The sequence below is a fragment of the Aulostomus chinensis genome, chromosome 2 (genome assembly GCF_037954235.1).
Source record: "Aulostomus chinensis isolate RoL2024-O1b breed Wild chromosome 2, RoL_Achi_v1.0, whole genome shotgun sequence".
NCBI classification, from domain to species: domain Eukaryota; kingdom Metazoa; phylum Chordata; class Actinopteri; order Syngnathiformes; family Aulostomidae; genus Aulostomus; species Aulostomus chinensis.
The window spans coordinates 28,160,512-28,184,297 of record NC_141321.1 but is presented as its reverse complement, the minus strand read 5'-3'; the positions used below and the strand labels follow the sequence as shown (position 1 = coordinate 28,184,297).

The 23,786-nt window shown below is 40.7% G+C and overlaps 1 protein-coding gene across 3 annotated transcripts; it reads right to left on the bottom strand.

The window, feature by feature from the left end:
- Window positions 1–487: 487 nt before the first annotated feature.
- On the bottom strand, window positions 488–22,941 carry LOC147269665 (protein mono-ADP-ribosyltransferase PARP6). 3 transcript variants are annotated; one of them, XM_086188688.1, is made up of 23 exons: window positions 22,684–22,941; window positions 21,168–21,313; window positions 20,644–20,755; window positions 18,048–18,142; window positions 17,804–17,864; window positions 17,517–17,607; window positions 17,278–17,344; window positions 15,621–15,770; window positions 13,840–13,990; window positions 13,287–13,418; window positions 12,058–12,153; window positions 11,673–11,765; window positions 11,297–11,422; window positions 10,111–10,176; window positions 9,631–9,698; window positions 9,267–9,315; window positions 9,015–9,127; window positions 7,189–7,261; window positions 5,668–5,737; window positions 4,717–4,796; window positions 4,358–4,421; window positions 4,010–4,094; window positions 488–2,930 (listed from the first exon to the last, which is right to left on the bottom strand). In XM_086188688.1, exons 3-23 carry the CDS (start codon window positions 20,749–20,751, stop codon window positions 2,828–2,830), a joined length of 1,941 nt encoding a protein of 646 aa, XP_086044814.1. In that variant the 5' UTR covers window positions 20,752–20,755; window positions 21,168–21,313; window positions 22,684–22,941; the 3' UTR covers window positions 488–2,827. The 3 variants fall into 3 exon arrangements, with proteins under 3 accessions (XP_086044814.1, XP_086044832.1, XP_086044824.1); XM_086188706.1 differs by having other exon boundaries at window positions 13,287–13,340; XM_086188698.1 differs by having other exon boundaries at window positions 20,644–20,721.
- Between the last annotated feature and the right edge of the window lie 845 nt (window positions 22,942–23,786).

The following is a 23,786-nucleotide window of genomic DNA, read 5'->3' as shown; positions in this document are numbered from 1 at the left end:
AAAAATCTGTTTAGGATTATTATTCAGCATCTTATGGCATGCTCACGTGAGGATCAACAAAGTGAAATAATTTTGTTATGTGGGATTAATGTGCTTTGAGACACACACAGTGTTTAAATTATATTCATGTGGAGCAGGTTTCAACTAAATATGAGACGTGACGGCTCTATAAATAGGAGAGCTGATATATGATAATTGATTTACCTCACTGTGTGAACCTGAGCGGTAATTAACCCTGTGATTCACATAGAAAAAGGGTCCACAATGTCCAATTACACAAACATTATACTTCACCTATTGCATCGAATAATTAAAATGATTGTTCTTGTTGTAGCGAGAAATTGAGAAAGAAGATTTGAGATCATGTTTGAGTAGTAAATTCTGTGGAAATGTTGTGGAGTAACGGTGCCCCCTGCTGCCCAAAATGCTATCCCACATCCATTACAGCAAGGGACGGCCACACTGTTATACACAGAGACATCAGATAAAAAGGAGACTGTATATAAAACTGTGCAAAATCAGGCTTTATTCTTTTTTTTTTCCGCATCGCCGGCTTTCATCATCCACATGATCACCATCATCGTTGTCGACATCGTCTTTGAAAAACATTCCTCACCAGGAGAAGCGAGAGAAAAGATTCTCAAAGAGACTCGCAGCTCAGACCTCGAGGCAAAAACAGGCATCAGCTATTAACAGTAAGTCAGCTGTACATGTCCACCTCTTTTTTGGGTAATACATTTCAACGAGGTCTCCAATGTCCTTATTTACAGTTCGCTCAGTGCCTCAAACTCCATTCTGCAGTCTGAATTTTCAGTTCCATGAGACACTGAAAGCCCATCTTAGTACAGACATAGTTATGACGTGAGATATTAGAGTCTTTCAGGCTCAAAATGGTCTATTTTTCCCTCCATCCGCTGCAGGCCAGAGCACAGTCCTTTTCTCCAGTTTAGGCAAACGTTGAATAAGTGCAATGTCTAGTATAATATCAAGAAAATACAAACCCACACATACATACATACATACATACATACATACAATACATGACTAACTGATAAACTCGATTAGCTATACAAGGTCATCATTCTCCAAGGTGATAGTTGCACATGAATGCATCTTGATAACATCCAGCTTCCATTAGGTGGGAGTGAGGAGGTTATGAGCTCCCGTCTGCTGGATACGGTCGGTAAATAGTTGTCCATGATACTTTGTACAGTGGATTTTTGTAAATTGTGAATCCAGAGAGATTTATTCCAAAATAAGATATCCATCACTTAAAGAAGTGATTCCCACTAACATAATGATGGCACAGAACAACTATTTGTGTGTTGTTTTTCTTTTTTAAACATAGAACAAAGGCAAACAAATACCTCTCTCAACAAACAGATATAACATGTTCACAGACTGAATATAATCCACTGTTTTGTATAAATAATCCGTACTGTAAGGTGCATGGCAGTTTAGTAAATAATCTCTTGACTGCACGCTCACTGGTGTGTGTTCTGCAAGGATGATGTTGAGGGAAAACTCTTAACGACAACAGCAACGTTTGGTCTAATATTTCCTCCACTTTAGTCCTTTTGGGTAACCAAAACCAAACTTTTTATTTTATGGCTCATCAGCATCCATGTTCATTTATGCATTAAACATAAGCACATGACCTTGAGAGGGGAAATGAACATGTCCTCATTCAAATTAAATGAATGAGTTACTTAGGATTTATTGTTTAAATGAAGATAATTAGGCTTGAGTGTGTTATTTCGCCTTCTCTGACACATGTAAGAAATAACAATCGGCTGAGTATCAGGCAGGGACTTTTTGACGATGTCTTCCCAAGTCCTTTTTTCAGCTCACCTGCCTGTACAACTAGTGACCTCTGGTGGTCGATGCTGTGCACTACAATATACCACCTCGACTGCTTTCAAGAACATGGAGCGTCTGTTATTTTTTTAACTTTCTGGATCTCTAAATATCCTAGACTTTATATCACCCAAGCCTCAACAGAATGCCTCGGTGTTTCTGAAACTGAACTGGACTTGAAAGTATTTTATAGTTTTATAGCTTTGACATTCTCTAACTGTTGAATGACATACATTTTATATGTGTGTGCGTGTGTGTATGTGAAAGAAAAAGTTATTTTCCTGGATGCTTGTCATTTTAGGGTTGTGTTGAAAGTGCTTTATCAATCAGAATGGTCTTGGTTATAATTAAATAAAAAAAAATTGATAATGTTATCAAAAAAAGTGCCTATTGTGTAAAATTCAAGCCACACCTCACTTATTGAATTCTGGGAGCTGGTTCATCCAGAGTGGCAGGGACAAAATGACAGAGCTATGTTTGCCCTTCAGATAATAATATCACACACCTTAATCCCTGTCATTAGTCAAAGAATATTCAATAAAAGGATCAGAGATAATGCCTTTGCAAAAATAAGAGAATAAACGTCCATGTGCATGTAGATCCATCACTGATTTTCCACAAAGGGATATAATAATGACTTTTTTTTAAGTAGATATTCAAAAAAGGGAAATTATAAATAGAGATCATTTGTCCAAAGGATCAGTAAAAGTGCAGCAAGTCAGGAAAAAGCCCAGTTGAACGTAAATGACCATGTAACCATTTGGAGAAGAGGGACAAAGGAGAGAGAGAAAGAGAGAGAGAGGGGGAGAGAGAGTAGAAGAACAGGGAAAACTATGTGCTCAAGAGCTCCATCAGCCTTCAATATTAGGCCTGAGGTCAGCTCGCCTCAAACATTCGCTTTATGTGTGTGCCTGCCTGTGTGCCTCCGCCAGAGAGATGCATGGATGCAAGAGTCGCTGCTGAACCTCCATTAGCTGGAGTAGATCTGGGTCCCAATCACACGCATGATCTCCTTCTGCACCTTAGGCTCCTGGGTGTTAATGTTGGCATCTCCTACTTGGCCATCCTCATACCTGCACATACGCAAGATAGGTTTTCCTCCATTACACATTATTATTGTTTAGTTTTGTTAATGCTGGATTCTTTTTTGTTTTATCCCCCACAAGGTGAATCAATAACTGCTAAAGTTTATATCAACCTCTTTAACTGATGTTGTGCGCTGCAGCAATTAGATGCTGCCAGGGTCGAATTCAGAGATTAAAGAAAGTCTTTCTTCTTATCTTCAGAGGAAGAGAATGGGGGGGGGGGGGTGATCTTATCTATGTTGATAAGAGAGACACAGTAAAGCTTAGCGGGTTTTTAGTCGAACCGCAGGCGCTCATTCGTCGATGCTGGAAAACACAACGACGCACACAACAGCAGGTAAGAATCAAATTCTGTTTAGCTGTGATTTAACTTGGATGCAGGCCATCTCCGATATCGACTCAGAAAATGTCAAAGTGATCGTAAACTAGCTTGGACATTGTTCAAAACACAAGTACACTTCAAATTCATTTTAGTAAGAAAACAGTTCATAAAAGCATACTTGGGAGGTGTATTAAACTCTGAGGACTTATTTAATTGGCATCTAAGTTTTAGCTTGTGCCCCAAATGTACTGAACTACAAAGGAGAGTTAGTTCCAAGGGTGCAGTGTAGATGTCTACTTCAGTGTGGAGCTTATGAACATTTGTGTCATGTTATAGTGGCAACAATAACATCTATTTTTAGACAAAACTTTAGATAAAGCTTAGACAATAAAATATAAGCCAAAACACACTACTTTATAATACTTTTTGCATACTTCTCAGTATAACCCGAGGACATTTACATACTATATCCCAACAATTATATAAAAGGTAAAGTGAAAGGAAACTCCCCAATTTTTTAGTGTGAAAGAAGTCAACTGATGCCATTCTTGAATAAATTGTTCTTCTGTACAGTTCTGGAAACAAAGCTTTGACCACTGAGATGAGACTTTACTGGAATGATAACTTCAACCATCCGTACAATTTCTTCAGAGCTGATTTAAAATGTTGATAACTGATAATGGGAAACTGCACCATGTATATTAATACTTCATATACAGGAGGTAAAAATGAAGGGATTACTCACACAAAAAAGAAGCGAGTACAAACATGGTCGGACACAGGACACACCCAGATGTTGCCGTGCTTCTGCAGATCCTTGGATGTGATAACTGTTTAAAAGTCCAGAAGTACACAGTGAGGCACATTAGCTTTCAAGCCCTCTCTCTTTCGTCATTATTTTCACCTAAAACTACCATCCTGCTATAATAACTGATCCTTCTATTCTAGATATTGTCGGGCGCTAGCCACATTACCTGTTTTATGAACATTTTTAGTGCTGTAACTTAATGGTGTTTTTCACCTGCTATGTAGTTTTAATTAAATAGCCACATGTTCACGAGATTATCAAGACGTAATATATTGTCGGTCTTACCTTCACAAAGCGCGATGCAATTTAGATTTCGACTCTGAAGGAACCTCGATTGTATCGGACGGCTCTACTGAAAAGAAACAACAACCTGCCATCAAGCCACTTGAGTTAAGGCCAACTGATGATCCAACTGAGGGAATAACGATGTGCCATTTATCATTTGCAACATTACAAATGCAGTCTGAAAAGAAGAAACAGCCTTCAAGTAAACCACAATATATTTCTCAAAACTTCCAGTCTTTCTTCTGCGTCCACATCGTTTTGGAGAAACTCATTCGTGCCAATTCAAGGGAGCCTAATTATTTTGGGAAAAAATGTGTTCTTTTGCTGTCTGAAGTCCAAAGCACGTTGTATTCCGTCACCTGTGGTATGGTGTTCATACGGTTGTAACGCTGCACCAGTTCATCTTTGGTGGGCATGCGGTGTTGTCCTTTCCCCATTCCTGCATGAAGCGGCACACAGAGAGCAAACAATCCTCAGTAAGAATGACCTTAACTTGAGTCACTCAAGCTGTGAAAACCTTTCTCTGGCGGTGTTCAGCTCCTCGTACAAAGAAATGATTACCCACAGTGTTAACCTCCACGTGAAGGTTATTCTCCCACAATGGCAGAGAATATATCTAGACTTTTGCGACATGAACGTCAACATTCAGTGTCAAACACAAATGAGGTGAAGTGGTGATAAGAGAAGATACACTGCATTGAAAGAATGCTGTTAGAAATTATAATTAGATCTGATCAAGCTGCACTATTCCTGATCAAGACATTAAAATAAGTGGATATTATGCCAAATATGTCAATTTGTAACATCTTTCAAGATAAAATTCAAGAATTCCAGGCCCATCCTTAAAACTAAAAAATCACTGAGCAGGTGGGACCCTCAGGCAGGCATGTGACCAGCTCCAAACTCTATTAAAGAGTCCATTGTCGGACCTGAAATCCATCATCTAAAAATGGCTGGTCTAGATTGATAGATAACAGTTTTTTTTTTATTGCTCAATACTCGCATCCCAATAAGAAGGTAAACAACAATAAACAAGCCAACAAAGCAACACACAAATCCGGTGATAGCACCACGTTATAAAACCGCCACATAAATATTGTATGGTAGGTGGCACACAATGTCAGAGGCCCAAGGCCCAGCACCCACACATGACAACACTGTGCAGCACAACAGGACAGCATGGAAAGCTCCCACACGTTACAATGGCGTGTTCCAGGATGATAATCAGGCCATGTCACACACGCAGCGTGGACGACAGGGAGAGGGGGGGCCGGATGGGACGGTGGTAGCGAGGAATGAGTCGTTCCTACCTGAGTATCCAAAAGATATGCTGGAGATGGGGCTCAGATAGATGCCCTTTCCATACGCTGCCCCATGCAGCTTGGGTGGAAAAGAGCAAGGAAGGAAGGAAGGGTCACTGAGCAGTTGCACAGGACGACCTCTCTCACACACTCACACTCACACTCACACACACACACAAACACACACACACCCATGTACTGATACATACACTACAGGACATACCCAAAATATTGCTGGTAAATCAGTGGAATGCATACACAAACCTCCACATTGTTAGATGTCATCAAATTATACACACACGGAAATCAAAAGACTGTGGAAGGCAACGAGCCAAAGAACAAAGATGATATGAGTGGACTGGAAATGATGATGCACCTCCATATGATAATGTCCATGTTGAGACAAAGCGAGGGATCTCAGGTGTGACATGGACAAGTGTCTGGAAGTGAAACTGTGAGGAGAATTAAGAGCACCGTTGTAGTTTGGGAATAAGATGTGGGAGGGAGATGGAGGTCAAGAAATCAAAAGGAACAACAGACAAGTGACTGTGCGTGATGGCTGGAGCTGGAGGCCGACTCCGTCCTCCTCCTGTGAAACACAATGACGGCGGAAGGTGGTGTCAGTGCTCAAGGTGAAACTGAGAGGAGGAAGACAAGGCAGAGAGGACTACTGACGTGAGATCAAAGATGGAGGGTTCAAAAGTTGGAGAACAAAGACGTCAGAGATGAAACTCATCAGCATGGTAGAGCGATCACAGCCGACATCTAAGTTTCAAAGATCCTTGAGATTTAATTGTGTTTAATCTATTTTCGGGACTTGCAGGTGCGTCTCAGTCATTATCAGCAGGATTGTGCAAATGAGACAGAGTCTGCGTTCTACTTTCAGTTTCTTTCACAGACCAGAGGCATAGACCAGAGTCATGATGCAGCAGAGGACAAATGCATTTCGATGTAAATATGGCTTTTTCTGCTTCTGACTTGTGCAAACCTGTGGTGGTGAGGAGGATCTATAATAAACCAGGTTAAAATGATTGCAAATGATTTATGGCTGCAATTTGACCCAGGCCTGAGGAGATGATGAATGGTGCCAGTTACTGACCTTCTACAGAAGCCCTCCTTATTCACCTGGAGGAAGACTTTACTCACTATGACGGCGTTTTCCTTTGCATCCTTCAGCTTCAGACCTAGCCTACTCAGTGCTCTAAGTGGTTAACCCCAACAGGGCACAAAGGCAGCCTCCCAGGAAAACAGCTGACGCCACAGCCCCCTCCCATTGTCCCACAACAGAAAGAGGCGTGACATCCACTGCTGTCGGCAGAGGAAGCAGAAAGAAGCCGACACTGGGCGGGAAAATCTCCCAGTGTGCCCTGCTCGCTAAAATGCCAATTGCACAGCAGACGAAAGGGAACCTGGCATCCATTAACTGCAAAAATGAATCAGCCGGACAGCAAGCCTGCTCTGTTCAAAAGCTGGATTACTGTCCGAGAGGAGATGCATGGTAAATTCCAGCAAACTGCCAGGGTTACGTACCTGCAGTTTGGTATAAGAGGCATTGACTAGTCCATTTCTCAGAACAGAGTGCCAGTTCTCTATATGGGAACCACTTGAGCAAGTGTAGAGAGAGGGAGAGATGAGAGGGAAAAGAGGTAAAACAAAGTGCTGTGTGAATACAAACAGCCTGGATCCCAGAGGGCAACCACTGACGTGTAGATCGATCCATTCAGTTCAAGAATGTCCAGATAAAATAACATGGTGCACCGTGTTTCGTAATCTTAGATTTACGAGTGCAAAATGTTGTCCCTAAACTCGTAACATCTTTAACAATAACAGCTCTTCCTCTTTAAACAAATCTGTGTTTGCTGCGGCTGCAAGTGTAAAACTGTAGGGTTTTAGAGAGTCTTCTAGCTCTCTAAGAGGAGAAAATCTAAGTTTTCATGGACTGAATAGTCAAATTTTTTATCTCATAGCAGCAATAGGGAGTAGCCGCTGGATATTTACTCTACAATATTATAACATTTGCTGTGCTATTGTGAATTAACAACTACAAACTGTACAGACAGAAATTTCTTGAGTGTAAATCAAATATTCAGCAACATCACCAAAACATTCTGAGAAAAGTGCGGTTACGATTTTTTTTTTCGTAGTAAATACGTAACCTGACAGGACTATGATTTGAAATGATTAACATCCTCGAAACCTTCTTAAAATGCTCGATTCAATCCTGTTCTGTAACATCATTAGAAGCCGTGGCCACTGTGGGAACGTGTCCTGCTCGCTCTTTTGCTTATGAGGGCTTGAATGTGAGGGCAGTTCATTTTGATGAAAATATGACTCGCTATAGCTTTAAGAACATGAACCCTACGAGTGTTCAGATTGCCCTCTGCAAAGGAGCTGCTGTAGTCATCTATTTTACATCATGTGAACAAGGATATTTGGGGACATCTGGTTACATCATCAAAGTTCTCCAAATTTCTATAATTTAAATTTAGAATTAAGACGATTCCCGGAGTTTCAAAAGCCGAGGATCAAAGCAGGCGACCCGTCACTGCTGTCTCTGGGTACGAGGTGTGAGCACATGTCCCAGTGCAGAAATCTCTCTCTTCGCTTTGTACGAAAATAAAACTGTCATCAGTGTCACCATTTGTATTTTTATCTACTTTTGAGGTTGTATAAAGTTCACGAGGTTGCATCTCTTACAGACACTAAGGTGAGTGTTTATTTAGCTCAGCTCTTTATGCCATGGCCTCTAAGTCTTATCTAACCTTATATGTGTGTTTACAATTTAGAATTTGTCTATTTCCATAAATAAGAAATGATGGCAGCCAGGAGGACCTCCACTTTTGTTGTTCATAATGACATTTGTACTATTAACCAGCATAAAAAGACTGCTACTACTGCTCATGAGTTAGCTGTACCCTGCTAGTACCCAGATGGGCTGAGTGTAACATTCAGCAGAGTCCCATCTGCTACAGTGCAAATCTCTATCTCATAGGTATTGCTGGCTCTGTCTGCTGGCTGAGCTGAGTGACTTCTCTGTCCAAGAAAATAGCCACTGCTAAGTGCTTTTGTTTGTTATGATTCCATAAAAATCTGCTAAATTGGCCCCTCCATCCACAACATAATGAGCTGGTTTTACACAGACACATTCATGTTGGACAGAGTGTACTGCCCAAATCATCATTATGCAGCTTCATTTTAGAATGCAGACAGACAAAAACCTTGACAATAACAAGAGTAGCATATAATATCTTCTGAAAGTCTAAATACTTAGTGATACTAAGACAACAATGAGGTTTGATTGTGTGGAAACCAATAGCCAAAAACCATAGCTAATGGGAGGGGTAAAGCAGACTCACTGGAAGGCGAAGGTGCTGCCATAGAGCTTCTTGGCAGTGCGAAAACGAGCCTCCTTGGCCGGGGGGCTGCTGAGCAGCAGGAACTGGTGGGAGGTGTGCATGAATTTCAGTTGCTAACACAATGACATCATACAGGACAGCAAGTGACAGGGAGGGATAGAGAGAGAGAGAGAGAGAGAACATGAACCGTCAAATGGCACAACAGCTAACATGGTACAGAAGGTTGGAGGGGATGTCATTCTGTTTTCCTACCCTACTGAGAGGCAGCTTGACAATATGAGACCTGTTACTGGAAATAATCCTGCAGGAAGACAGCAAGAGCATAACAAATGCATGGGTTTAATAATTAATTAATAATTCTGGTGCAACACAATTTAAGAAACCTCATTTGCACAAATCTATAGTCATTACTGAATATACATAAAATATTACCTTCTGTTTTTGGTGCCATATGTCTGTTTTTACAGATCCATTAACCACAGTGGAATTTTTTTTTTTTTTTTGGTGGTTTTTGGTTTGGCTGAGCTCGCCTTGGCGAATGTATCTGTCTTGAAGTGCCATGTATTTATGATTATTATTTCTCCAAACCCCATTTTTAGACCCGGTCCTTACTCACCACTGTAGTAGGGGATGTGCCAAAGGGTCCAGTTTGTCCATCTGTTTCTTGATCTCCAAATACGAGCCCTGGCAAAACCACACAGGCATGTGTTGTTTTTCAAATTTAAATGCGCTTCATTAAGTAAACCTACACAATCTAACATGATCCAATGAGACGGCTCCACCATAACTCCTTTTCAAGTTTTGACTGACACTTTTCACAAAAGTATGTTGTAACACATCCAATGTTTGGTTTGTTTTTTCAGAACTATAATTAACTAACTAAAATACGGAACTATATTTTTGAAAGTAGTAGCATAAATACACTTCAGCCCCAGTGTGTGAATCTGCAGAGCTGATAGACTGATGAACATCAACAAAACTAAACAAAACCCAACTCATATAGTTCTAAATATACAGGACTGAGTAATAGACTTTATATCTCATACAAGCCCACGGTGGCCCTTCCCTTTTAGTCCCGCCCACCTCCTCCTTATACCTGGGTCATTTCCCGGATGGACATGACGCTGTCCAGTGCTTTTTGCAGTCTCTCATAATTCTTCTTCTGTGTTCATCGGTTGAGCCGAACATCAGTTGCATGCAACGAGAGAGGGAACAACATACAGACATCTAAAATCACTTGTAGGAGCACGAGTTTTACAAACTATTGATAGTTATATTGAAAAATAGCAACCTGTTTGAGAAGAAAATAAATGTTATCTCATGCTTTCTGCAGTGTTCAAGAACGACTGTAAAACAATACTGCAGCCCCTTGTGTTACTCTTTATTGCCTCCACCGAGGAGGTGTAAGCCACATCGTTTGTCTGCGAGAAGGAATACACAAGAACTACTAGGCTGAATTTTACAGAACCTGGAGGGGGTGTAGCGTAAGGCCAAGGGTGAACTTGGGGGCAGATACATGCAGTCTGACTTTTACTACTGATTGTACTTGCAAAATGAATAGAATCCTATCTGCCACGGTGAGGGGCCCTTAGAGTGGAGCTGCTCGGTGTCCAGTAGACCAGACTGAGCCTCCAGCTGTGAATGTGTAACTGTGGAAATGTTATCAGGGTGTCTCAGTAAAAGAGAGCGCTTCCCAGAGAACACTCACTGAATAAATAAAGTTTAAAAGAATGATCCCGTGGGGCAGCAGACTCAACTCTTTTTGAACCTACTCAAATAAAAAAGCATGCTGTTCCACACAGCCACAGACTCCATTCAAAATTCAAAATACACACAAGGCTTGAATATTTCATGTTGTCCTGTGCATCTGCTAAAATGTTTAGATGAGGGGATTTGTACCTCCAGGATGAAGGGTTTACATCTGTTTCAAGATTTCATCATGATGTCGTGTGAGACTACCTAGACTATGGAGCGATGCTTTCTAGCGAGTGGACAAAAGGTCTTTACTGCTCTCAGTTACACAGGTTCTTCTCAATATGCACGAGAGCGCCATCAAAATACAGCCAGAAGCAGGATGCACAGGCAGGTCCAAGATTTATTTTTCCCTTTTCACATGATGTTTTTTGGGGGTTTTTTTTGTTTTTTTTTTACATCACCCTTGGCAGAAGGTTTTCTCTCCTCTTATTACCTAATACATTCAGTTCATGAATAACTAAAATATAGTTTTTTTGTTTTGTATTTGTTAATCAGATAATCAGAATTCCAGCAGTGAGGATGCTGACCTTTGGGTTGAATGCAAGAGTCTTGGGATCATTGGGGTCAACGACTGATGGGTAGGGCTCAAAGATGATGCTCTTACGGGGAGACTCAAGAGCGGCTCGGCACATAGCAACAAGTAGGTCAACCACCTAGAAAAAAAAAATGAAGATTTTTATATTTCTGGACTAATTTTGATGTATTTATTGATTAATTACAACAGAACAGTAAAATCAGCTCCAGTGCAAATTGTATATATGAAGTACAAATAATCTGAAATTTAGCTTTGTTTTTCATACATTCAATAAATCAAAAAGAGAGGGGAAGAATACATTATTCCAGTAAAAACAACAAAATGATTGCAAAAATAATGTCATTTGTTGTCTATTGTGATCTTGTCACCTCTGCTCCAGTGGCAACTTCCTCTGCAGCTCCGGACATCACACCCAGAGTGTAGAAGGAGAAGACACACAACTCCCTTGTGCACACAGCCGGCTATATAAACAAACACAAACACACACACACACACACACACACACACACACACACACACACACACACACACACAGCCAAAGAAAGAGGAAAATACACACATTTATATCTGCAGTACAAACCTACGCATAAAACTGCTTTCTCGCTCACTCTTTTCTCTCTCCCTCAACCATGAAAAATCCATTAGCAGAATCATATTGAGAGTGAAAAACATCATTGATGCTTCTCTGTTTTTACCAACATGAAATGGTTCACAGATTTATACTGTTTTGCCTTCCTTTCTTGTCTCTGATACCTTCAACATGGATCCATTCTGAAAGACATGCTGTTCGTCACACACCACGCAGTACTCGTTGAGCGTGGGGATTCTCTGCTCTGAGTACTTCATAATCTGTTAAGAGAAAAATACAGTGGTGTTCCGGGTTAACACTCCCACCTGCAATCATGGCATATCGAGGTACAAAAACTGGCTTGCAGCAGAATTGTCATGACTAAGATTTTCACTGCTATTGTGGAATGTATATGTATAAATATAATAGCCGATAAAAACCAGGCTTAACACCGGTACAGATTGTTCGATTGATACCCAATCAAAACTTGGGTCATAATCTCTCTCTCTCTCTCTCTCTCTCTCTCTCTCTCTGTATACTGTATGTGCTGTATACAAGGAGGTGTCCCACAGGCTGTGCACAACCCCTAAATTTTCGGGGTCGATTCATTTTTGGATACTACGCTTTTATGATTTGTTTGTTTGACTTCACAAAATAATCTATAAAGAAGAAGGAGGATTTTAATTGCTGTCACTCTGAATTGCCAACATACTCTTAAGGCTATTATGGATTTGTCAGAATAATGAGCCGGCATACACGTCTGGTTAAATCAAGCTCTTTTAGCCTCTTTGTATATGTCACTTTAAATATTCAAGTTTGAGGGCAAGCTTACTGCAGACTTTGACAAGAAGTGGGAGCTGACTTGTTGAAAGCAGTTTATCTGTATATACTATATATTCAAGTTGTAATTTGCTTTTCAAAAGCACTCATTCATAGAGGATGAGACGGAGTGAAGGAAATGGTGGTAAATCTGCAGGAGAGAAGTCGAGAAAGTTCCTCAATTTAAAAAATTCTCGGCTTGTGACACTTTATTAACCTCATCACATTTCAAGGTGCCGTTCTATTGCTATCCGTCTTTTCATTTTTGCTTAACCGCAAGATCACCAAAACGAATGCCTAATATACTGATAAGAAGTAAGTGGAAAATTTATGTATCCAAATGTGGCTTTTGGTCAACCAAACGTGGCACATTAAGAAAGTCTCTAATCAAGGGGTTTATAAAGCCTGACAGTTTGTGGGGCTCACCCTTGAATATTGAAATCCAAAAGTTGAAATTAGTGGTGCACTAAAGCAGGTGTTTGCAAATGGCCCCCAAACAACAACCTCTCCTCAGACTTCCTCATCATACCATAATGAAAAATAACTAAATGTCGATCATATTTCTAATCTGTAGGTCACTGGGTGTTGATTGTACCTGCACTAAAAAGCCATACTCCAAGGTGGGGATGTTCTTGCAGTGGCCTCCCGCCTGGGATGAGAAAAACAATTCAATCAGCTGCCTCGTGGTAATCTGCGCTGGGGCCCTGGCCGCCGGGACAGCCACAGTCTGATGAGTCAAGTGAAGACAAAGCATTATGGGAAAAAGCACACCAGCCATGTTATGGTAAGGGTGAGGGAAGGCTCAAGTGGGAACAGTGCAGGTGGGAGGTGGCTGACAGGGAGGTGAGTGGGGGGGAAAGGGGCTCACAGTGGACCAACATGCAGTTAAACAGTTTTGCAGCATTAGATGGTTTTGAACTCCTTATGATAGCATACTGAGCTCAACATTGTTACAACACTTAAATGTAATAAATGTTAAGAGTTCAGAGTAGTGAAAAGTTGTGAAAGAAACACAGTGACTACAACATGATATGTTGGTGAGATAAATCACTAATAAATAAAGGGGACGACAGTGGAAATTACAAGGCTGACAGATCACAGACTCCAAACAGACGGAGAGGTGCCGGCGTGTCCCGGTCTACACTAACCTGGCTGTTGGGTGGGTAACTGAAAAGCTCCCCTTTAGGGTTCTTCATGGTGCATGAGATGGATCGGTTCATCAGGCGGGTGACTCTCAGCTCAGGGACGCTCAGCTTCCCTTTCAAAACTGTGTCTTGGATCAGAGGGAAACTTGGAGACCTTGAAAAATAAGAAGACACAAAGAACATGCATCAAAATCAAGACGTGTTTCTTAATTTTCAGTGTGTAAGACAACGAAACAGTTCGGCTGCACTGTGAGGGAAAGCTGTTGTGTCTGTGCAGCATGTCTGAGTACCACCGACATCAGCCACTTCCTAATATGAGAAGCTTCCAATGTTATAAGTGTCCGCTTCTGTGGTGTTGTGTGTTCAGCTTCAGCAAATAAATAACTGTAAAACACACACGCAGCTCTAGTGTCTATCATCCTACCAAATTTAAACAAAACCCATCCACAACTTTATTTGAGTTATCCTGCTACCAGACACTGATAGACAGCTTTGATCGCATTAGCCTCTGGGCGGAGGTAACTAAAAATAAAATATAGAAACAATGACACTTTTTTAATGTGAGTGGGCAGATAAAACTGCAAGAACAAACAAAGGGAACTTGAATGCATTTACCAAGTAAATACCTCTGCCAAGGCAAACTCAGCCCAATCTAAAAGTTCTAAAGAACCAGGCTAAGTTGAATATATCTGCCCCAAATTTTTATGGGTTCTTCTTTGGCCCACACTACATCCCTCTATCAAGTGTTGTGAAAATCTGCCTCATAGCTTTTGCGTAATCCTGCCAACAGACCAATAAACAACACCAAAGCATTACTTACAGTACTTGGCGGAGGTAATTAGAAAACATATGAAAGAAAACTGCAAATCAATCTGCCAGCTTTTACAAGTCAAGGACAAGAAATCATCTTGTCATCATAATATTACTATCAATAAAATCTTTTCCATCAATCATCTACCAAATATCATCAGGAGTAAACATATAGGGTAATAAGTAGTAGAGCGTGTCAACATGAGTAGCTTTAATAGCGCTCAAGAAGAAGAGGCGCGCACTCGACTCTGGTCATTTAATAAGGTCAGATAATAACTATTAGTACGAGGAGCACTATAGTAGTACTATAAGACATAAGAACTCCTTATGTGCACGCGACGCTAACACGAGCAGCTGGGAATTTCTTGTGATGTCGTTGAACCCAAAAATGTTCCGTATTCCAAAGTCTCAGCGTGACGCAGTCAACATTTGGAATTTAAAGGGTCAAAATGTGTGCTCTCATTCATTGTGTGATAATCGCCAATTACAGAATTAAGTAAATCTCTGCAGCTTTCAGTTACTTTCTAACTTGACTTGAAAGTCAGGGAAAATATTGAAGCTCTATCTTGTTACCATGGTGCAATTCAACTAAAAAAAAAATTTAATTAATTTTTCTGAAAATTAATTTGTTCTCCCCCTGCTTGAGTCATTGCTGACATTTAGAAGGAGTTAAATGTTAAAAATAAATCAGGACAGGAAGAAATTCAACAGAATTTTTTTTAACAAGGTAGACAAACAATACAGACAAAACATCACATTATAGTTTAACAGGTTAACATCATTGCTGCAAAAATGGTAATATCTTTCATTGCTATTACTATGCTATATCATGAATGTATTACAACATGCAGTACAAACATAATTGTGAACACATTTTGAGTTAGATTGTTGCTCCCAGTCAGAAACCTGCAGTACATCGTGTGTTAAACAGCAAGATAAGTGAAGGAGATGCCTTGTGAGACAGAGAGACCTACTTGGGTATGGGGGAGAAGATGCTGAGCCCAGCACGGAACTTCTTAATGGTTCCTCCGGCTTTGAACCAGCTGTGCCTTTTCTCCTGCTGAGCCTTGAGGAACTCATTACTAAGGTGCTTCCACTGCTGTGACGTGAACGTGCTCAGGATCCTGTCACGTTGTAAAACACACGAGAGTCAAGCACGAGGACATGTGAGGCAGACGTGAATGATTTTATAAAGAAACGATGTGTAGCATTTTAAGGGGATTTACAGACAGAGGTAGAACATAATATTCACTGATGTATTCATCAGTGTAAAATCTCTGAAATAAGAACAATTGTCTTAGCTCAGACCAGGCCCAACAAACTAAATAGCCTCCATGTTCCCCTGCCATGTCACTACAGTAGCCTAGAATGGACAAACCAAACACAGATTAGGGGTTGTAGGCTGTCCAGTGTTTCACCACAACAGGAGTGGAGCAACCTCAGTGGAGCTGGATGCCACTTTGTCCTACACACTGCTCCTTTAGATGCTTTTGGTGTTGGAATTCATCAACAACATGCTATGACTTAAAATGTCATTTCATTTACACATCACAGGTGACATGTTTTAACCTGATTCATAAAATAGCAACATTTATTGGAAAATCTTCCATAATACAAAATGGCTAGGTCTAGGTTTTTATTAGTCTTGTGATCCCAGACATCAGATCTCATCCAGCTGAATCTCAGGGATTTCTGAGTGCCACAAAGATGCTTGGAAGAGGGTGAGAACAGTGCTTATAAACCCACAACCCTTACATTTGTAAGTCATTAGCAATACCAGAAACGGTGCTCAATCCCAGTGTCCCCAGCGATGGTTACTTATGTGTTTTTCATGTTTCAGAGCAAATAGTGACTCAGCTGATTGGTCCTAGAATGCCTGTGTTTCTGGTTGGACAGTTTTAACCAGGACATGACTGCTGCATGTCATTTTTGATCCAACCCGAAGAAGGGCTGGGTACCGAAATTCGGTTCCAGGTAGGAACCAAATTAAATTTAGTGAGAACCGGGTACCCATACAAAAATTATAATTTCGGTTCTGCTTATCGGTTCCGAGAGGAGCTCATTGATAACGGCTGCTTACGGAGTTCAGACATCTGCCAGCAGGACCTGTCTGTTGTGCGTCTACGTCACACAACGCTGCACGCAGCACGTTGTCAACATAGGAAGCGGTCAAAGGTGTGGCTTTATTTCTCTAGAGCGAGCAGTGACCGTGGAATATGCCACAAATGTGGGAAATTGCAAAAGGTTGCACTTCCAACTCATCAAAACATTTATTTCAACATTTAACATTTAATATAACCAGTAATTTAGCTTTCTAAAAAAGGGTCTTTTCTTAAATATATGTTGGCTTCCTATTTTTCACCTTTTCGAGGGGAATCAGAACAAGGAGCCATTAGGAACCGAAATCGATAAGCAGAACCCATCCCCACCCTTAAGACTTTAGATTGGATCTGCAATACTGAGTTTTTTTAAAAAGTGGCTCCATCCACTTTTAACAACAAAACCTCTGCGAATGTCCTCGGTGTCTACGTTTAGGGACTGTCTGATCAAACTTTTTTTAAATTATAGAAGACACAATCTACGACAAAATCTATAAACTTTTTAGAAAATACAATGCATCAAATAACTTACTTTTTGAGTTGCAGGCCTAAACTGAAGCCTTCTTTATTGGAGGGTTGGAACACTTCTACTGATGGCTCTGAGTAAAGATGACAAGCATTATCACACAGGGTAGGGATACACCAGAGTCCTCCTCTCACACTCCATCCAGAATATACACACATTGGACTCACTTCTCACCCTCAGTGAGCGACACAAATATCTAAAGTCCCTCCCAGAAAACCAACACCCACTTTGACATTTTTACTCACCGGGTCCATCAAGGTACTGAGAAAGAGAAAAGCGAAGTCTCAGAATAATGGGCTCTGTTCTGATTACTTTCCAAGCTGTTGCAACCTCCTCCTGAGTCAGAAACACACACATGCATACACAAATAAACAGAGTTAGCATCTTAATTGGGGCAATTTCTCATTACATAAATAAACTATGAGCACACGATGAATTATAAATGACCCGTTACTCCGCAAAATGTCAACATTAGAATAGTAATGGGGCAAAGATGGAGGAGGGAGTGTAGAGAGGGGGAATGCTGACTCACATCTAAGAAACCGATGTTAATATGAAGATCAATGTCCACGTCGTCGATGGTACCATATTCCCTGTTCAGAGAGACAAGAAAAGAAGTTATTTATCAAACGCTGATGCTTTCAACTGATTATCTTTCAAAGTAAATGTGAGCATTATTTCTTCTGCTCTTCTCTCCTTTGTTGAAAAGATCGCACATGAAATGACTTTAAAACAGTCTCCTGTGTGTGTGTGTGTGTGTGTGTGTGTGTCTGTACCTCACAGAGACAGCGCTGTCAGTGTAGATGTCTTTTACTGCCTCAATATCTGCATCCAGTTGAGGGTGGCGGTACAGGTCAGCAGCACAGCTCCCCTGTCACAAGCAGTTAATTAACACTGGTCAGATTCATAGCGCTGACACAGAATATAAACAGATGAGAAAATAGTTGTTTAGTTTCAAAGTTTTAAATTACTTTATCTATGAATATTAAATATTCCCGCTAGACATTTAATAGACATAAAACACCACTTTTATGTTTGTTTTCCCCCAACAGGACATTAAAAATTTTCAATTACCAAGTAAGAAGGTTTTGAATTACATCTGTTATTTTTCACTCAATGGAAACTAAACATTTATGGATGCTTTTTAATTTCAGAAACTACTGGATTCAATGTGTACACTGGAGGCTTCCGGTTTATCATTCTTGTGCAACATCCATACTGATTTTTAAACTATTTGCAAGGTCACACAATCAACTTTAAAGGTGAATTAAGCTAAACTTTCAGCAGGTATATGATGCCACCGTGAAGCGAATCACAATTTTGAGAGAAGGAAGCCTCAAAACTGTATGTTTGTAGGCCTGCTGACTAATATTCACCTGTACTCCAGAATCATTTATCAAATACACATATTTCAAATATAATAAGATGTTAAATTGTGTCGGGGGAAACGTATTTGGACGATCTTTAAGGAAAATAGAATGCGTAATCGGAATGTCAAAAAGTGGCAGATCGTTTTAATGCAGGTAGCATTACATTTGTTGTCATTTTAAATGATCGTTTTTATATTCTCGTATTCCACATGTTCAGGCACCTCAGTCACTGACAAAAGAATACCAATAATAACTGACCCAAGTCTGTCATACACGTCTAATGTCTAGACGAAAAGTCAGACTCTCATCTTCTCGGCTCTTAAGAGTGTAGAACAGATCCAACACTTTCATCGTTATCTTCGCCACTCTGCTTTCATGTTCTCTGATGGCACTGAAATGAGCTTTAAGCCCCAGACTGGATTTACATTTCAATTACAAGACGAGGGCGATAAGAGAAAGATGAAGATCTTATATGAAAGTAAAGTATTGAACTTTACGGGATGAATTGAAGCTTTAAAAGGTTTCCAGCGCAGAAATGATTCACAGTTCTGCCTGCGACTTATACCAAAGCTGGTTTAATGGTCCAAATGGAGCATACCCAGACAGCTGTGGTAGTTCTGTTGGCCTACGTTCCACACATGGAACAAAAAAACACACATCTGATGACCGATCCATGGTGATCACATCTGATGATTAATATGTTCCAAACAACAGCTGGTCTGATGACTGACATGCTTGTGGGTTTTGATGAAATTAGACTCACTATCATTACTCAGGCAATATGCGGACCATCTAAATGTGGCCTGCAGCTTCCTCAGAGGAAAGCAAAAATGTCCCCCCGATCGATCAGTACAACACACTAATGAATGGATGTGAATGGCTACAGGGAGTTTGTACTGCTATTAAATTTGACTCCAACAGAGGGCGATGTTGACATTTAGGTAGTAAAGTTAGCTACTTTGATGATGAAATAAAGAGTTAGGCTGAATCCCTCAAAGTTGACTCTAAAAGTCAGGGTTCTACGCAGATGTAGACGTCTTAATCCGAGTTCAAAGGCAGTGTGTCTGATATGCCAAAAGACTATCCCGGCATTCAAGTAACACAACATCTAGACTAGCATCGTGTGACCGAGCATGCTATACGCCATCAACAACAACAAGAAAGGCAAAACAAAAATGAAGGAAAAAAAACCTTGACATTGTCTTGTGACTTAATTACGGGGCAGAACATATTTACAAAGCAGTCAATCATCCAAGATTTTAGCTACATGCTATCACACAGGCTCCCCTAACAGACCAAATGAACCACTCTCTTGATGTCATTGTCAAATGTGTGGCTCTTTGCTGTCTTTATCGAAGTCACAATGTTGCCGATCCCTGCAGTTAGACATGTAGTTGGCGCACTTGTGCATAGACAAGACTGCATGGTCACAGCTAGTTGCCGGTTAAGTCCACGTCCACACAAACATACAAATCCGTCCACTAATGAAAAAAATCACCATCACACAGACCCTCGTGTACACACACGGAACTAACTTAACGCCGCAAAGGATGAAGACTGCAGTGAAACCTGATATTATTTCCTAGAACCTGTGCTGTACGCTGTAGCTCTAAATGTCATGTTTGCTTTGTCAGTTTTCAAAAATTCACATCAAGCCAAACGTCTCAGTAAAACATCCAACATCCCAGCCAACGTCCCAATAAAACATAGAATATCCTGCTTCAGATAAATGTTGGACCTTCTCAAAGGAAGGCACTGCACAGCAAAACTCTTTTATTCTTAACTAACTCTTAACTCTTTATTACCTGCGCGGTCTGGATATTTTTAAATTCCCATTTGAAGATTCAGAAGGATTTAGGGAACTACTAAAACGACTGATATGCAGTAAGCACTGGTGCGGTCTACGGCAACAAATTGAAAACAACGTGTTAACAACGGTCCACAAAATGCTATGAAGTTCAAAGAGCACAAGCGCAGATATAAGCACTGGCCTGTTGTGTACCTGGATGCCGTACAGGAACTGTTCCGACTCGTTCTCCCCGTCGGACTCCTCGTCCGTCCAACATTGGCCTTTGATGTCCTGTAGGCGCACACATCGTGAAAAGGCCATTATACTGAAGCGGAAAGAAAACACAAGCACTTTCTATCATCCTTTCATCTCACATCCTTTCTCACAGCTCCCCATTTAGCCTCCTGTTCAAAGGCTTCCAAACATGACTTTAAATAGCATCTCAAAGCGAGAGATGAAGAGATGTGGTTTATTTCCGACGAACGAATGTCAGTATTCGTCAGAACATTCAAATGACAAATTTATCAGGATGGGCTGCCCCCCTCCCCCCATTTAAATAACAAAAAACGAAACAGGTTCTTGTTCTCGAGCTCTAATCCCATCCCTCCGAGGTCCAGTTGCATAAACATACAATTATTATTTATTTCATGTACTGAATTTGAGCAGGCAACAACTAAATCTAATTTTTAAACAGAGCAGTGAATGGAGGACACAGTAGGAGATGCTAACTGGCTTACCATTGGTTCTGCTGTTCATAGGACTCACTCAGACAGGTGTAGGCCTTTGACTTCTGCCTACCATCGCAGCTTATTTCCAGGTGGAAGGGACGAGAAGAGAAAACTGGAGTTGACCAGCTCTCTCACTCTCGTGTGCACCAGACAACCTCGATAGAATAGAAATTAAAAGTATATCAAGGAAAAGAATATGAAACGAAGATCTCCGGCGATGACACGCTTTGTAAGTGGTGACCTCCTTCCCTTTTCTTTAAAATCGTCTGCACTTCACCTTTCCATGTATCCTAGCAACAGCCATCTCTGCCTCCTTTCAGAGTGGCATTAATCACCGTGGAGAGAATGCGTGGGAGAACTGTGCTGTATGTTCAGTACTCAGGTTGTCTCAATTTCTTTGTTGTGTTTTTTTTTATCCTCCGGAAAAACATATATTAGCAGCAGATCGCCAATGGTTGGCAGACTCACTGCAAAAATAGCACATCTGCTGATGTAAGTGCATTGTTAGACTGCCGTCTGCCTTTTGGGGGGGGATTTGCCTGGTAAGCAGGGGCTAAGGAAATTCTGAAAAATACATTTTTCAGGCTGAGCAGTAGGACAGCACACTGTCTGGTAACAAAAAACACAACATAATGCATATTTGTTCCAAAAAAAATCATAATATATATTATAATAGATATAATGCTTCCTTGCAGTTCCAGGTTTTTTACTGTCATGATTTTCACATGGTGTTTATTTACTTGATGGGTAAACATCGGGAATATAACAAAAAAGCAGGTACAGTGCAGTCTGTATTTCATTGCAGCTCATCACATTTTTGTCAGACAAGTAAACAATAAGTGTGACGTGAATTAATCTGCCGATGCAGAGCTGCAGCATCACAACGTTTCCTACAATTCACATGTTCGTGAGCGAATCAAACCAAAGTAAATGTATTTTTTAGGGTTGGATCTTGAGAAAGAGAGGAAGGCAGCACATTATGGCACTTGTAAGACAGAGTGCTTTTACATAAAAAAGAAGAATTGAAGGCATCTGTGCTTTATTTGTTGGCAGTTATTCATTTTTTCTTTGTTTGCTGCGCTGGCTTCACTCATCTCTACTTGCATGGGCCATTTTCTCCACATCTACACCGAAAAATAACTTGTCACGTCCTCGTTGTCCTGATTATGAATATCTGTCCCTTTTAAATGGTATGGATCTGTTCCTTTCTTTTGTTAAGCAGCCTCCCAGACACCAACTGCATTAGTCACTGATTCCATGTCATTACCATTTTCTCGGTATGCCTGCTGCTCTGCTAAGTCCTCAGCTCTGCTAGCATCCATACTCCTCCATCCCTGTAGGCTCCGTCGTCTCACATACCAACGGTCTTAGACAACGGAACCCCCCTCCCAACAACCCCAGCAACGTCCCCATTCCTCCCTCTGATAACTATTTAGCACAAATACAGATGCAGTCAGGCGGATTTTCCCCTCCCCCCACGCTCTGCACCCCCCACCCCCCACCCTCCCCATCCATGCACACTTACCTTCACAGAGGGATGGAGACTGGGATGCTGTCCTTGCCTCAGCTGCTCCCCTTCTTAAAGGGTACACCTGCCTCTTTCTCTCACTGGCTGAAACTACAGATGACTATGAGTCCATTAAAATGAGACATCTGAAGAACAAGAGCCACAATCCAGCAATTCGACTGCGTCCGTCTCTCTGAGCCGGGAGTGTGTGTCTGCAAGCCAGCCAGCTGGTGTGTTTATCTATTGCAGATCTCTGCTCCCACTGCTGTCTTATATTTTGCCTGACAACACTGAAGGGTTTGAGCATGCTCAGTGAGATGAGGCAGCCAGTCATGTGACCTGCAGCTGACTGCACTGCTGCTGAGAAATTAGAGGAAAAGATGGAGGAAAGGCTTGTGTGTATGTGTCTTTCTGCATGTACACACATGCCATGCAGGCAGGTTCTAGCTGCTACCATTGTTCTTATGTCATCAAAATGGCCTTTTTTTTTTTCAAATAAGAGACAACAAAACTATTTGATGTGAAGCATTTGTTTTACACTTCAGTGCTTGCGTCTCGATTTGCACTTCAAGAATGATTGTGTGCATTCACTAAACATTGTACATTACATTAAGTGTGATTACTAAGTTCAATATTGCATCATTCAATATAATAAACAAATGGTGTCATGGCTCTGACTTAGTTAAAAATGAGAAAAGAAAAAATGCACATAAATTACTGATGATTTGGAAAAATGTTTTGTTGTGATGTACAGATTCCATAATGATGTTAATGATGGCTAAATTAAATAAATAGCAATGACAAAAAAATTTATTTTACAAAAAATAAACGTATTTTTGCAGCACTCCATTTGCACGTATATAATTGCACAAGCTCACACAGCAATTGCTATTCAATTGATGGTGATGCCTTTGTCATATCTTTAATATGTAGACATAACAAATATGCCCTCATGAATATGATATCTAGGGTATCTGTGCAGTCTTTCCGTACATAGGGGAGACAATGGTTATCAGGGCATTGAGATAATCTGTCTTTACCCTCATTATCTCAAGGTATCCATTTAGGAACTGACCTGAAGAATGAATGGATTAAACAGGTGTTAGGTCAACTGTCTGCAC

Bases quoted from the DNA above. Each gene is read 5' to 3' on its own strand.
- LOC147269665 (XM_086188688.1), bottom strand. From the start codon at position 20,751: ATGGCCTTTTCACGATGTGTGCGCCTACAGGACATCAAAGGCCAATGT. The intron at 17,865-18,047 runs GTACAGACACAC...CTCTCTGAACAG, and splicing joins GACAGCGCTGTCTCTGTGAG to GGAATATGGTACCATCGACG. The intron at 4,797-5,667 runs GTAGGAACGACT...CGCTTCATGCAG, and splicing joins CATATCTTTTGGATACTCAG to GAATGGGGAAAGGACAACAC.